Here is a 16182-nt window from a genome sequence, read left to right as displayed (position 1 = left end):
CAATCACAGTCTTTGTTATGAAGACAATATGCTTTTATGCTCGTGAATTTGTCTGGACTCTTTTGGGTTTTATGCACTACACCTGTACTACGTCTACGTAACATCCTTTGTCAGTTTCCTTCTTGTCCTCCTACGGGTGTGATCAGCTCTAAAGTAAAGATTCAACAGGACTATTCTTAGCAGCAGAGCTTCTTTTATATTCCAGTAGCACCACTCCCACCTAGTCCCACCCCACACGGCAAACTCTCATTAAACCACCCCTGCATTATTATTGGCTGGGATTGTTTGTTGTTTGTTTTGTTTACCATGGTTGTTAAAAATGAGGGAAATGCATAATACTTCTATGATCTACATTTACATTTACATTTATGGCATTTAGACTCTCTTATCCAGAGCGACTTACAAAGTGCTTTGCTATTTACCCAAGAAAGAAACCTTAGCTAGTTAGAATAGACTAATAATTCAAAGATACCTCTAAGCTTAGACATTACTAAACACATCTATCTCTGTGATTCTACTATATTTGAAAATAACTTTCAGAAGCACCATAGAGTAAAATTCTAAACATTTCTTCCATCAGAGCTATAAAATAAGTTAAATCTACTCCTCTGATAAAAAACAAAATCTACTCTGTATGAAGACCAACATACCCTCATTCTTATTTTTACAATACAGATTAACAGAATTAGACAATGAAGCAGGACATAGTCCAGCCTAAATTAAACAATGACAAGAAATGGGGAAGTGGTCCAAAAAAGTCAGCATAATTTTTTTTGTCTCTTCCTCTTTTTTCGTGCGGCGAGTAAAAGTGGTCATAGAGGATAACAGCCTGACTATGAGTCTTCTGCCACCTTATCACTATGAGTATTTTCTCTATATCGCTGTTTAATATTTTAACATCATGTTTGGTGTTATCTGGTTAAACCTAATATATAAGCTTACATAGTAATGAAACAGAACATACCTAAGGCAGTGTGGTGGAAGAGTGGTAGTCAACAGAAAGGAGCTCCTACAGACGCAGGCAAAGATGTGTAATTCCTCATTAAAAGTGAGGGTTTGAAGTCCAAAGAGGACAGGAGTGCGACAAGGTGTGTGCTTAGAGGAAGGGAGAGTGTGACAAAGCAAGAGAGAGCGAGAGAGAGAGAGCAAAGATGAAAGGGCAGATGGGCAAGAACCTCAGCTGTTATAATTTTGTTGACCCGCTGAGCAGAACACCTTCTCTTGGATCAGAAAATCTTGCACTATGCAGAATATTGTGTTTAAATGTTGTTTTCAGAATATATGAGGAAATACAAATGGGCCCCAAGAGATATTTAATATTATAGAAAATACATTTAATGCTCATTCAGATTTATTGGGGCAATTTTTCAGTATTCAGTAAAATATTGATTTAAAAAGGATTAAACTGATAAAATAACGGATTTATTTGTGGCAGGAGCCCAGAGTAAAGCGTTTAAAACGTGGATTATATTCATAGTGGATTGTAAAAAAAAAAAAAACTAGTGTGAAGATATGAGAAAACGTCACTCAATTAAAGCAAGCCTCAATTAGATTATTTTCTAAATCCTTTCCAATGACGTATGTTCATACTTCGACCCTACACGTAACTACATTTGTATATCTGTGGCTGATCTGGAAGCAGTGGACGCCTCCAGAAACTGACTCTGAGCTATAAAAACCAAGCTCAGATCAAGAGTGAAAGAAGGGTGAGGTTGGAATTTATAACATTATCTGAGCAATAAACCAGAGCTGGTTGCCTGGCAATGAGTAATACCTAGTAATACAGAGATCTCTGTGTGTGTTAGACAACATCCAATAAAACTCCTCTCTGTGACATATGGTACATGTGACAGGGGAGGAAGAGAGAGTGAAAGAAAGAGAGAGAGAGATAGTCCGTTATGGTCCTACCCTCCACTGTCGTCTCTTGACGGTATTCCTGGTAATCATCATGGTTGCCCAGAATTGAGTGAAAGAGTTCTTCAGTCTCCTAAAATACTTCCTGCAAACAAGAGAGGGCAACATAACTCTTTTTATTTATCTCTTTATTTATCTCTTTGTTTTCTTCACCCACGTTTGTGCATTCCTAGACAGTAGCTTGGTGTGACTCAGTCGGGAAAAGTCAAAGTAAATGCTGAATGCTTAGAGTGTAATGAAATTTGAGGAAAAAGGCTCAAGGCTTTTTGCAAAAAGGTGTCAAACTGCCTATGGTCAAAAGTGTTATTACAAACTTTTATGATCAAAGAATAGCCCCACCAGTTTGTACAGAAATCCCTGTAGTTACTGAACAACGCACCTTTGTGTGTAATAAGCCTTGCTGTATTAAGGGGCCGTTTTATCAGAAACAAATTAAGACTTTTTGGGTAACTGGGCCTAATTGTGCCAACTTTTGATTTTGTAGCTTCCCTCTAGTCACAAATGTGACAAATCATAAAAGGTCACAAAATATCATGCACCTACAGTACCCATCAATCAGACAGATAATATAGATATAGACAGATCATTTATAATATAAAATGCCCTTTTTGCTTGGTCAATAATTTGGAGCTCATTTACTGTACGTGCTTAACAAACATTTTTGCCACTATGCAAAATATGCTGCATGCTCCCACCCTTTTCTGGAGCTTTGCTCCTCTCGTACCTGGCCTGATGACCCCTGATGTGAGACTGGATGACAATGGCTTTCTGTTTGAAGAATCGGAAGTTGCGCCTGCAGATAAAACCGCGAATGTTCCTCTGGATGGTGATAGCTGCCCAAGTCTGAGTGCTGCTCCATTTCTCTTCCACCCGCTGGTAAAGAGACTCCTTCATAAACACCTGTGAGAGTGTGTGTTTTTATTGCAGTGGAGAGTATGAGTGGCATACAGTTTTCAACAGATTTATAAGTGATGACAGCAGAAAACTTTCATTTTAGTGTACCTTAGTCCGTCCTAATTGGTATTGACCATCTTCAGTGCCAATGACCTCCAGCAGGGAAACAACTTGTTCTTTATCAGAGAGATGTGTAGGCCTCTGTGCTAACAACACACCATATCTAACACCAGAAGGAGTGAGAAACTCAATTAGAGAAGTGTGGGGGAAAAAGTGTAAATAATAGTACAGAACAGTACAGAAAATCCAAGAGATAAGTAATGATCCTTGACGAGTCTGTACTCCAGAACCATGTTTTAAATTTCTAATTAGCTTCTCATTATGCATTTAACTCAGCACCTTTCCATGAAGTACTTGAAAGGGATACGGATAGGAAACCCCTCCTTTCTAATATGGATAGTCTCTAGGATTCCTCCATGTCTCAACTGTGTAGTGATGTAGTCCACATCAAATATTCCAGGGAGCTAAGACAGTAGAAGGATGAACGTAACACAACATAAAGAACTGAGCAGCTACAAAGGACTTAAGAACTGCATGCCACTATAATACAGTATATTCTTGTTACACCATTTGAAGCACTAACTGTCCTTGTTATACTGACATTGTATAAGGATTTTATTATGAACAGATCAAAAGTAACATTTAGTAACATTCTCTTAGAAACTGAGATTTTTTTAATGAAAGAGACAACATTCCTCTGCATTCAACATGACAGAATAACTCAAGCATGATTTAGACAGTAAAGCTCAGAGTTTACCTTGACATAGTTTGGCTTAAAACATCGGATAAATGTGGTCTTACACCTGAGAGCAAAGCAGAAAGAACAGATTATCAACCTCTAAGGCTGGTTTAATTTTATTCACATTGAATATGAAGGCAACATGTCATACAGGAAAGGGTTATTTAAGCATGAGAAAATAATTTAATAAAAAAATATGAAATAATAAAAAAAAAAGAAAATATACTGTATGTATGTAAAACTGTATGTATGTAAATTGGAATAGTTGAAAATGGGAGTTTAGGACATCAAATGGACTAACCACAAACCTCAAACTAGTTGTCTCTTCATTCAATTCCAAAAGGTTATGCACCCCTATCCCATTAGCGAAAGCCCTGCTAGCCCTTCTAGTTAAACCTGGTGCGGTAAAACACAATAGCCACTTTGGGAAAATATGGTGTTTTTGTAACTTTGGCATCATTGTGCATCATATCATCTGCAGATTCTTCTGCATATCAGATTGCTACACGTAACTGTGGCTTTGCTTGAGGCCTTTCAAGAAAGGGGGCGTCAAAAGAAGGGTGCAAGGAAATAAAAAGTGTAGAAGTGAGTGTTTATCTGTGCAAGGCTAAAAGTTAACCATATCTGCAGGCTTTACCTTCTCCTCGGCTAGCTAACCACAAATCACACCTACAGGATAGCAAGACTATGCGGTAAATATTTATAATATATAATAATTACAATTATTGCTTCTGTGAGGGTGGTTATAGTGTCTCACTGTGAACCAGACAAAATTATTCACCAGGCCACCATGAAAGGAAAAATTACATGTGTAACATGCAACTGAAAACTAAATTAGAATAGTATTTAGTAAAGTAGACCTCTCCAGCCTTGTGATGAGCTCGGTGAGTGATTGCTGAAAGTGTGCAGCTACAGTAGAGGCCTGATGTCGATAGCTTTTCCCTCTGAAGCCCAGCTCTCTCTGCTGGATGTATCGCTCTTGCACCTTACGGAACAAACCTGACACCATCTGCACACCACAAACATTACTGGCTTAGTTCTTTTGCAACAGTTTAAGTCCAACACATTGCATATTTAGTATGCAGAGGCAAAAGACGGACAACTGAATTGATTTTACCTGAGATCTACTGCGTGCAAAGAGCTCTAACACCTCTGAACGAAACTGGTCATGGTTTTTGTTGAGAAAGTTGTGAACCTATTGGTGGAAATGCATTTACAATAAAACATAAATGTTTAAAGTCATGTAAAAACATTGATAGATAAAGTATGCTCTTTCCACATACAAATCAGAATAGTCTAACAGCTATGTAAACCACTGGTCACGAGATGAATGAATGGATGTACATGGACCTATTAATTTTGCACAGAAGCTTAGTTGCTTGCCTGATAGGTTACAGCTCCTGCATAGTGATACACAGTAAAGACAGGGAGAGGAATCTTGGGCTTGGCGTAGTAGGGGCTGTTGCCATGGTGATAATGACATTTCTGCAGAAATGTGTGGTCTGTTGCCTGAGACAGAGAGAGAGAGAGAGAGAGAGAGAGAGAGAGAGAGAGAACAGGTGATGAAAAAGAGTGAGGCATACAAAAAGACACAGATAAGTCACATCTCCAGAGCAACTCAGTCTGAATTTGAACTTGACACACATTAGTCATGGCTTTTGTTGAAGCCATATTTATAAAGTGTTTGTCCTTATTCACTTTATGAAGTGTGTGTGTGTGTATGCATGTATATGTAGGACTTTGGGTATGACAAATCTGACTCCCAGGAAAGACCTTAGACTAACAAGATGCACGCATGAGCATCGAGAAAAATTATGGGGATAAAGTCTGAACTGTGTGAGTACCTGCGGGAGGCAGGTTTGGTCATCAAGGATGCGGAGGATGCCGTATGGACGAGCAGAAATGAGTTCCAGGCAGGGGTGGAAGTTCTGTAGGGTCACAGGATACCACTGAATCTGCTCTGAGTTATATTCCTCCTGAAACACAAGATATACAATACAGAATCAGAAAATACACAGTCTTACGCAAACGTTTGGGCACAATACATGTGCTGTTGATTATGTTGTTCACAGAGCTACACATTTGCACATTGTAGAGCATCATTACTGTGTGTTTGCTTAATTGAGCAAATTCCACAAAATGTGGCTCGTGCAAAAGTAACGGCACAGTAAATATGTAATATGTATATATATTAATATATATGACACTGGAGACAATATATATTGTCTTAGACAGAAAGAAGAGTTAATGCATACATACTAACCTGTTCCTGCGACACTAGTGCTTTGTTCACAAATTGCTGGAGCTGCTCATTTGCAAAATTAATGCACAGCTGCTCAAAACTATTCACACCCAGGTCCTGTTAGAAAAAGCAAGTGATGACAAAGTGAGATGCTTGGGATAAGTGGCACGCTGTATTTTAGAGTCACATGCACAAATCTGCTCCTGGACATCTGATTCAGTTTGAGATTCAAAAGGATAGTAGATCTCCAGGAGCAGGGATATTCACGCCAGCAGCAGAATGTAATGTCCAACCTCAAACCCGTAAATGTCCACGATGCCTACAGTGCTGTCCATCTCTGTGGGAATCAACCACTCATTGATGCGCTCAAGCAGCCAATCAAAGAGCACAGAGTAAAGGGCCTTGGCAATGGCATCCCTAAGCCACAAAATGGTATACATAGTGTGGAAGTATACAGCACAGATACTAATTGCTATGAAAGAACAGACATTCAATATCAATGCATTTAAACGCTTCTGCTCAGTGCCCTACCTGGATTCAATGGCACTTTCCACAGAAAGAGGGCAGTAGATCCTATCGTAAGTAGTTTCCTACAGAAAGAAGTAAGATAATGAGACTAATGTGTCATTTTTGCCTCCTAGGGGATTTGTATCAGAAGACAACTGTAAAAGTGAATATATGTCAGCAGGTGAAGATGTGTGCGGTGCTCACAGTGACCCTGTGTGTAATAACAGTCTGCAGGGCTTCGGCTGACACCTGTAACAGGTTACCCACTCTTCGAGCTTCAGCCTCACTAAAGATCCTTGCCACCTCAAACGACTCACTCTGGAAATATTATACCCACAGACACACACACACACACACACAAAGGAACAGCACATGAGGTACTTTTTACTCACAATGTTTAGACTTGGTCGAGCAGCTTTAACCTCCTGCTGCTGCTGCTGCTGCTCTTTATAAGCACTGACCCATCTAATTTACTAACCCATCTATGTAGGCATAAGTTTTACGTTATACAGAGAATATATGTGCAATTACAAGTGTCTTCCTTTCACTTCTTAAGAGCACTACACACTAAAGTCAATGCACTTGACTGAACAGACCTCATATGAGCTGAAGCAGATGTTGCCTAGCTGTAGAATAGATGACAGAATGGCCCATATGGTGGCTATCTGATCTGCATGTAAGCCAATGGTCTCCAAGCAGTGTACAAGAAGAAGGAAGTCTTGCTTGTCATGCTTTCCTTGCAGTTCACAGGTGCCACCCTTAACAACACAATAAAAACACAAATTATTACTACATACATGTTTCAGGAAGCAAGTTCACTATATGTCCAATGCTTGTGGACACCCTTTCTAATACAAATGCATTTAGCTACTTTAGGTTGCACCCATTGCTGACAAAGATGTGCAAATGCACGCACATCTTGTCTATTCCCTATAAAGAAGTACTGCCAATAGAATACGACTCTCTGGTGCAGATAAACATAAACCTATCGGCACCATGCGTAATGCCAGATGTAGTCTAGAGTGGTAGAAAGACCTCCAGCATTGAGCTGTGGAGCAGTGGATCTGTGTTTTCTGAAATGATAGGGATTCATTCAATACGTTTGGGATGAGTTTGGGTGTTGGGGATGAGCTGAGGTGGTGGTCATACAACATCAGCAATCAGATCTTTACAGCTATGCTCTAAAATCTAGAAGAAAACCTTCCCTGGCCAGTAGAGACAGTTACTCCAACAAAGGCAGGATAAACTCTTTTTTTAATACCCATGAAGAAACAATGAAAATGTGTCCCAATAATTTTGTCCATATAGTGTATATTTAGTTGAGGATTATGTTTTACACTTTTTCAAGCCCACACTCAAACCTGGTTGAGGTAGTAGTAAGTCTCGGCTCCTTGAAGATATAGACCCTGCTTGTCCCACTGATTCATCCCAGCCAACAACTCATAAAACACATGATAGTTTCTTTCTTCATTGGCCTACATGGGAGAAAAGACTCCAAATGTTGATTCCTGTCAGCACATCATGCATTTACAGTAGCTATAACATTGCATAGGATGATTATTTGATTCTTTGAATGTCGGTTCCCCTGAAAATATATGCATCTTAAATATAAAACCATAAAGAAAACATGTGTACCTGGAAAACAACACGTGATTTCTCAAGGAGATACTTTGATAACGAGGTCCCGACAACAAAGCCACTGACAAAAGAGTTATGAGACTTCAATCAATCAATCAGCAGTTTGATCATGTTCATGGACATCACTATATTTAAAGGAAATAGACTTACTGCCGTATGTGTATGTGTAGGTATTTGCCAAATCGGCTAGAGTTGTTGTTGAGTATAGTCTTGGCATTACCAAAGCTCTCTAATATGGGCAAAACGTCCATTGGCTATAAAAACAAGATGATATTTAGATTTTCCAGCCAAAACACATAGAAATGCATGTTTTAAATACCTACCTGACGGAGGTTGTCGTTTCTACCCTGATACATGGAGCTCAGGTAGTGCACAATAAGTTTGGCTGCTTCAGTTTTCCCTGATCCACTCTGGCCACTGTGTAGAGAGCATTTACACTTAATAAAGTACAATTTCATTCGAGCCCAGATGTTCCCCTGGAGAGGAGTACAATAACACAGGGTCTCTCACCTTATGACTATGCATTGCTCTTGGGTAGTACTCTGGGACTGGCAAAATGCAGCCTCCGCAATGGCATAAACATGGCTAGAGAGATCATTCAACTAAAGTCAACCACATCATCACAGGAACTGAACTCATAGCCATTGTATACTGCTCTCACTAAAGTGGATACCAAAGGGACACACTCTGACTACTTACGGTGGGTTATTGTGCTTCTCCTTGCCCTGATATTGCTGTCTCAGTTCCTCTGTGAAGATATTCAGAGGCTTAAAGGGGTTGACTGACAGCAGCATATTGCCAATATATGTCTGTGGAAATCAGTAAGACAAAAAGGAGCAGAGACAAAATACAAGACAGGTAAGCAAATAAGCTTCAGCATTGTAGAAGAGTAGACTAGACCAGTGGTTGGATTCACTGTTTTGGAAAAGTGGAGGCTATTGAAACAGTTGGGCATGGAAAAACCACCTGACCACCTGAGAGAGGTCAAATTGCTCATTGTTTAGGAAATCTAATGCATACATAAATGGAATCCCGGTGAAATCGCTTCTTCAGATTCAGCAGCACTGAACTCTCACACACTTCCCTGCAAAACACAGATGAGTTCAGCTTAGGCAAAGTGAGTTTTTTGTTGGTTCACACATAAATGAATGCTAGAGCAGTGTCAGTTATTATTTACTGTAAATCAGCTCTCCTCAAACATATATCCTTCATGTTCAGATCTGCTACCAACATTAACAGTGTACAAAAATACATGTCCAGTGCTCTATTATACATACTTCACTTGACTTGACTTGATATGTAAACTAATCTTGTGCAAGTACTATGATATAGTAGAACATTCCTGTGGGTGAGAGAGGATAATTTAGCTGCTGTAACTCACTCCAATTGTGACAAGTCCTCCACTTCATCCACCTCCACAGTTTGGCTGCTTCCTGGCATGAGCACCTGGGGTAGAGAGTATTGAGCAGTAGATTTCTGTTAGACACCAGGATAATAACAGCTCATAGTCGTCATGACCTTGCAGCAGCACAAAAGCCAACTAACACAGCAGGTACAGTACACACACACACTGATGTACAGAGTACAGTATCAGCGGTACACTGGATCAGCATTCTACAGAGGAACACTGTAACTTCTTTGCATGCAACATGAGCCACTGTGATAACATCACAGAGACAATGTAAACAATTAACAATTAACAAAAAATACCCAAACCAATTAAAATGTATAGTTGGCAAATATTAGTAAACAATGCATGTATATGTTTTATACCTGAGTGCTGTTGAGTCTGTCTTCCAACATATTTTGAGTTGGATCCTCTGATTCCCATGGGCCCCTGCCATTATGGATAGGTACTGTTTGAGCATGTTCATCATCTTGATACACAGTCCACTTTGTAAGCTTCTCTATGGTTTGATGTGGCAGCAGGTTTTCATTTCGAAGCCAGTCCTGTGGATCGCCACTCATTTGGTGATTCTGAGCCCAGTGGAGCTCCGTAGTTGAGGGGAAAAGACCCTCACCCATCAGTTCTTCTACTTCTCTATCTGCTTCCTCTTCATAAATAGATGGCCCCAAACCTTCTCTCCGTGGCCCAGCCTCTGCAGACGGAAGTGCCCGATTCCTCTCATTCAGTTCCACATCCCCGCTTCCTCCCAGGAGAGGCATGGACATGGATAGTTTAGTAAGATTGACCTGTGAGCCCCCAAGCTTTCCCTTAGCTGCTTGCAGGACACTGGCACTGTCTTTGCTGTCGAATATAGGGGGCTTCTTGTCTGCTTTGGCCTCTTTTCTGCTCTCTAAGACTTGTTCTTCAGAGCTGTTATTTCTTTCTGCTTGACTGGCAGCATTGGTCTTTTTAACAGACTTGAGCAGACTAAAGTCTGGCTTCACTGGAAGCACCAGACGAGCACCAGGCTTTGGAGGTTTACGCTCTGGAGAGGCATCATTGCCTGTGCTAGTGCTAGCAGGAACAACAGAAGCGTCTTTGGCCTTGCTGACTTTGTTCATTCTAGGGAAGACAATTGCATATTTGGCATCACCTGAGTTGGCCTTTTCTTCTGGATCTTGTGGAGATGAACAAGGGTCATCAGATAAATCACCTGGGCATTCAGCAGAGTCAAGCTGAGTATTTGATCCCTCCTCAATCCCTGGTTTTACATCTTCTGCTGCTCCCTTATTTAACTTTGCAGCACTGCCAGCCATCTTCATGGCCATCCTGTGGCGAAGAAGACTCTTCTTAGACTTTGCTCTGGAATTCTTCTTCTTTAGGACAAGGGCAGGCAACCATTTTGAAATTCCAATTGCTTGTGTGACTGCTGATAGCTTTCGTCGAACACTGACACTTCTGGGCATTTTCTTTTGTATCCAGCCAGAAACACGACGCAAGGTAGTCATTCCCCTCTTCCGTGCTAGCAACCGCTCTGTTGCCTTTGAGGACACTGCTTCTTCAGTCTCAGTGGTTTCTGTCATTGTTTCTTCATTGTCTTTCTTTGCTTTTGAAATCTTTACCTTTCCTAAGGCCTGTTTTACATTCTCAGACTGAATGTTTGGCTTTTGTTTCTCTTCCGTTTCTTCATTAATTTTATCTACTGACTCTTCTTCCTTGGACAATGTTTTATTTCCATCATCCTTGCCTTTCTTTTTCATTGTAAATAACACCCGGGACTGTTTGTTGAGCAAGCCTTTGGGACTTTTCAATGGAGCCACTAATTCTTCGTCCTTCTGGGTCACTTCTTTCTTATTTATTGTCTTAGTTTTGCTTGCCAATTGTAAGATCTGAGACTTACCTTTCACTGCATCACTCTTACTGAGAGTGATTCTTTTCATTGGGACTTGTTCTGAAGGCACAGAGTCTTCATTAGGTCTTTCTGCTGGAGTAGGCTCTTTCTTACGGAGTATCTTAGATTTTAGCATCACTCTTTGGCTTTGGAGGTGTGAAGTAAGGTAGAGTGGTTCTGTCTTCTTGGGTGGAACAGCAGATTCCTCCCGATTGTCCTCAGTATCACTGATCACCTCTTGGGATTCCACTTCCTCCTCACTGCTGATAGGCTTGTCCTTTTCTTTAACTTCACTTTCTGAAGATTCGTCTACATCCTCCTGTTTTTCCTGTGCGTTTTCCTCTTCTCCTTCATTCACCTCCTCCTTAGCTTTAATCTCTGTGTCTGATGTTTCTTCCTCACTGCTCACTTTTCTTGCTTCTGTCTCAGCAGGCTCCTCTACATCCTCTGACTCCTCCTCTTTCTCTTCCTCACTAACCTCCTCACTCTGTTGTTCAGACTTATCTTTTTCAGTCTCAGATTCATCCTCATCTGAGTCCCCTATCCTTCCACCTCGCCTGTTACCACGTTTTTTGAGTGTTTTCCTGGTTGTTTTGGCAGGAGGAGTTTTTGGACCAGGTTTTGATTTGCCAACCTTACCTCTGCCTACTTTCCCTGGGACTCCATTACTAGTCTCCTTAGAAGGTAATGGTTTGCTATTTTGTTGTCGCCTTCTTTTAATTCTTTTAGGAGGTTCGTTTTCTTCATTTTGTGGCTCCTCAGCTTGGTCTGTCTTTTCAATTTTATGCTCATTTTTTTTGCCCTTCCCTTTTATGACTACATCTGCATTTTTGGCCGCCTGCTCTTTAGCATCCTTTTCCTTTATTCTTCCAGTGCTTTTCTCTGTAGCATCTTCAGAAATTTTAGATCCTGTCTTCCGCCCTCTTTTAATTTGGACTGGTTCTTCTTTTTCCTTCTTGTTTTTCTCCACTTTCTGTTTACCCCCTCTGGCCTTTCTTGGTGATTTGGCAGGTGGCATAATGTAGAATTAAACTTGCATGATATGTCTCTTCTTTGGTTTTCCAGATGTCAGGACATTTCCTTTATAACCTGCAGATTTGTACATATGTGTGAGACTTCAAAACTATTCAGCATTAGTTCATTCAGGGTAACTTTCAGTCAGGGTGACTGCCAATACTTGCAGTCTTGCAGTTGTAACCTTCTGTATTTCAACCTTTTTTATTGACATAGTGAACCTGAAGCAGGAAAGAGACCCATTCTAAGAGGTGGCCAAGATCATGTGTCATGTCTGTCAACTAAAGTGAAAGTGTGCCTGACCTAATGGTCATCATTAGGACTGGGTTTCAGTCATTTAGCTCATGCAATACTGTTTGGACAAAAGACCTGACCTATTTATCAGTGAATGGTCCCTAATACAGTACAAATACATGACAGACAAACTTCACTTTTCATTATTCACAAAAGGCTCTTCACAGACTTTGATTCCTAATCCTCAAATCAATCTTACAATGTAAAGTCAGATAGGTCTCTTAATACTGAATTACATCAGTGAAGTACTGAATTACTTACTTGTCTTCTTAGGTGCACCGAAGGCATGGTGGGGGACTGCTGAGCCTTTCTGCTTGTCCTGAGCTGCTGGTATCGCTGACACACATCAAGGATTAAACTCGCTTTAGTACACAAACACCTATGCGGGCTCTCCAAAACAGATGCAGGTACACAAGCATACACTCTCAAGAGGTCTTGTGAATAATTCATGTTTGCACGGCAGCCCATAGAGTTATACACCCATTCATATCGGCAGCTGGTGAACAGACTCTGGAAAGGTGAGAGGCAGCGCTGAAGGAGTGACAAAAGGTGGTGACACATGAGAGAGGGAGACAGAAGGAAGGAGAGGCACACTGAGACAAAATTCCGTTAGTGCATCTTTAAAGATATTTAGAAATTCCTCACTTTTAAATTGGGCTTTTCCTTTGTAGCTATGGGCAGGTAGACTTGAAGATGTAAGATGTAAAATAAGCACAGACGCCTTCAAATAAGTGCAAAAGTAGTTCCATAGGGACCAAAATATAAATCACAGCTGAATAAAAATATTTACAAATATTAATGATCTGAAACATTAACATTGTATATTAAAAGTTATTATACAACTTATAACATAATTTCTCTGCTTAAGTAAATGTTATGGTTCTGTATCCAGCCATCCAGAGAAGAAACAACACAGAACAGAAGGTCTAAATGCTGCTGGAACTGTAATGATAACTGTAAAAGCAGGTTTTCTCTGTTTAAACCCTGAAGGTTTTTGTTTTGTATTACATTAAGCAGACATTGGCCAAATGAACTTCGCATATCTGTTCTTAAATACATAACATACAATTAATAAAGAAGTCTTAATTTATAACAAACCTTTCAGTTTTCACAAATTAAGTCTTATAATGATTATAAGTACCTACTACTGAACATTAAAACTGAAACTTTGTCATAAAGGCCAAGGAAATAGCAAGCTTGGACTCTACCCAGGACACGCTTGCTCAATAATTTACTGACTATTGTCTAGTTTCACAATTGTCTTGAAACGTCACTCTTTTATACTCATATTATACAGCAGCATTAAATAGCATTTCCTAACTTGAGCATTATGCAGATCCATAGTCATCCTCATTTCCCTGGTTGTTCAATTAGAAAATACCTCTTTTTTGGAGTCAGATGTCAGCAAAGTGTTTGAGCTATGCCACTGACAGTACAAAGTGACTTTCAATAATAGATTATCAAACTCTAGGCTGCTCATGTATGACAGCAGATCCTGCCTACAGCCACTTCTTCACACTGGGACATTCCTAAACCTGAACCTCCTTGGCAGTTGGCTTCAACAGTACTGCAAACTACATGCCGCCCATTGTGCTCACACTGCTAAGCTCTTAAGTAATCGCCACCCAGGGCATTCAGCAGCTTAACTCCATTATAAATTGTCCAGTTTCAATACATAACTGCCAGATGAGCTGGCCTACGATTTTACAGTCCCATGATACAATTTGTATTACTCTTAAAGGTCATTTTTTTGTATGTCACAAAGGTCACACAAAATGCATGGTTCACTTCATACAGGCTGGCTTATTACATGTTTTTATTTATTTTCTCCATAGGTCATTCTACACGTTCATATGTTACCAAATAAGATATAATGTTTTTTGCTCACGGAGGCAGGCACTCCATTGTATTCACAGATAATGGTTAATAATACATTAAAAAAGAGAGAATATATTAAATACTCTTCTCTTTAAAACAGCTCTACTACCCTACCCCAGGATAACATCTCTGCAGGCTCTGTAATGGAAGTTTCAGAGGGGATATCTCTACACCAAAGTGGAGCCAGAATGCGGAGTCCATTCACATTTGTAAACAGGAATTATTATACATTGGATGTGAACATGACAACTCTTCAAACAACCTCAGTAAAGAAAGTTACACTGTATTATTTTATGATTTGTGATACATAAGAATAATAGTATAATTGAACACACAGTGAATTACATTTCATACTTATTAGATTTCCTTTTAGATGTCATCAGTCCAAACATGTGTATGAATGCACCTTCTACGATCACCAGAACCAGTTTCTGGAGTTCCTGCAGAATGATGTGCACAGTCAGATCACAGACAGGTCCTTCCCTACTGATAAACACAGCCATCTGAGCTCACCTTATACTGTACATGGTATAGAAATAGAAACCTTTAACTGTTTTTTTCACACCTGTATAGAAGTGTTTTTGTACAGTGTTTTTTTTTCTGTGTAATATCAAAGAAAACTGGAGGAAAGAAATCACTCCAGCGGTCAGGTATCATGGGAAAGCCCATGATGACCAGTGTCTCTTATTTGGGCATGACACCAACCACAAAATGATGTATAACCTCAGAAGGCTGCAGGAGGTCAAATAAAAAAGAAAAATGTCCTGAATGGGATCCGGGTTTGAATGTGATTCTCTGTGAGAGAGTAGAGAGAGATATCATGAGTGAATAAGACAGTACCATTAATAAGTTTCAAGTTCCTTGTCCTTGGCATATATGAGACAGACACTTTTTAACACTTTAGTGTACATCCTGCACATCTGCACTCCTGTACTCTTTTGACAATTTACTTAATGAACAATATATGCACATGCTTATGAAGTATTGTCATTTATCTGCTGATACTCGCTTCTCTTCTCTCTATGCTGAATTCATTCATATTGTCTGTTGTGTTCATTTCACATAGTGTGTGTTATACAGAAGTGAAAATTCATGACTAATTGTACAGCACTTAGAAAGTAAAAAGTAAAAAATACAGGTTTACTCAAAAAAATTATATTGGTAACTAGTTGGTAATTAGTATTTTACCAATCAGTTGGGTTAATGTGCATTATTATATTTGTTCCAGTCCTAATCAGTCCTAGGGTCCCCTGGGTGGTCCACATTTTTGCTCTATTCACACTACCAGAAATAAACTTGTCCACAGCTATGCTCATTTATTTGTTATTATAATGAGTAAAACATCACCACATCACACATTACACAAAAAAAAAAAAAAAAGAAAAAAGGAAGAAAGGGTGTTACTTTTACCTTGTTTAAGTACATTTAAGTATGTCACTATTGGCACAATAGTGTCAATAGATATCTACAATATCCATGTTTTTACTTTCAGTTCCTCCGTACATTCTCCACCTCAGGTGTTTTAATGGTGTTGTGATATAATATTGCAATAGCAAACTACAAGAAAAACATGACAAAAATGAAAATGAAACAATTAAATGGCTCATAATGTAGACTTTTACATGGGCAGTATAGCTATATAGACCATACATATAAGCCAGTGAGATCTAATGAACTTATTAGAAGGTGTCTACAAACTAATGGACACAGTGTACGTTTTAGGA

The 16182-nt window shown here is 39.6% G+C and overlaps 1 protein-coding gene across 1 annotated transcript in view; it reads right to left on the bottom strand.

Moving 5' to 3' along the window:
• myo15b (myosin XVB) overlaps positions 1-12290 on the bottom strand; it is a 33898-nt gene extending 21608 nt beyond the window's left edge. The window contains exons 1-22 of the mRNA XM_072667933.1: positions 9768-12290; positions 9376-9440; positions 9015-9078; positions 8694-8803; positions 8505-8579; positions 8318-8411; positions 8145-8248; positions 7992-8055; positions 7718-7831; positions 6953-7114; positions 6561-6674; positions 6381-6439; positions 6143-6266; positions 5871-5966; positions 5452-5583; positions 4991-5116; positions 4725-4802; positions 4468-4616; positions 3626-3671; positions 3208-3332; positions 2953-3031; positions 83-130 (exon numbers count right to left, since the gene is read on the bottom strand). Of these exons, the coding sequence (XP_072524034.1) occupies positions 83-130; positions 2953-3031; positions 3208-3332; positions 3626-3671; positions 4468-4616; positions 4725-4802; positions 4991-5116; positions 5452-5583; positions 5871-5966; positions 6143-6266; positions 6381-6439; positions 6561-6674; positions 6953-7114; positions 7718-7831; positions 7992-8055; positions 8145-8248; positions 8318-8411; positions 8505-8579; positions 8694-8803; positions 9015-9078; positions 9376-9440; positions 9768-12290 (4551 nt within the window). The remainder of the gene's footprint in view (positions 1-82; positions 131-2952; positions 3032-3207; positions 3333-3625; positions 3672-4467; positions 4617-4724; positions 4803-4990; positions 5117-5451; positions 5584-5870; positions 5967-6142; positions 6267-6380; positions 6440-6560; positions 6675-6952; positions 7115-7717; positions 7832-7991; positions 8056-8144; positions 8249-8317; positions 8412-8504; positions 8580-8693; positions 8804-9014; positions 9079-9375; positions 9441-9767) is intronic.
• Between the last annotated feature and the right edge of the window lie 3892 nt (positions 12291-16182).

The sequence above is a fragment of the Salminus brasiliensis genome, chromosome 22, assembly GCF_030463535.1.
Source record: "Salminus brasiliensis chromosome 22, fSalBra1.hap2, whole genome shotgun sequence".
Classification (NCBI taxonomy): Eukaryota; Metazoa; Chordata; class Actinopteri; order Characiformes; family Bryconidae; genus Salminus; species Salminus brasiliensis.
Note: the sequence above shows the minus strand (reverse complement) of the source record. Positions and strands in the feature narration are given on the sequence as shown.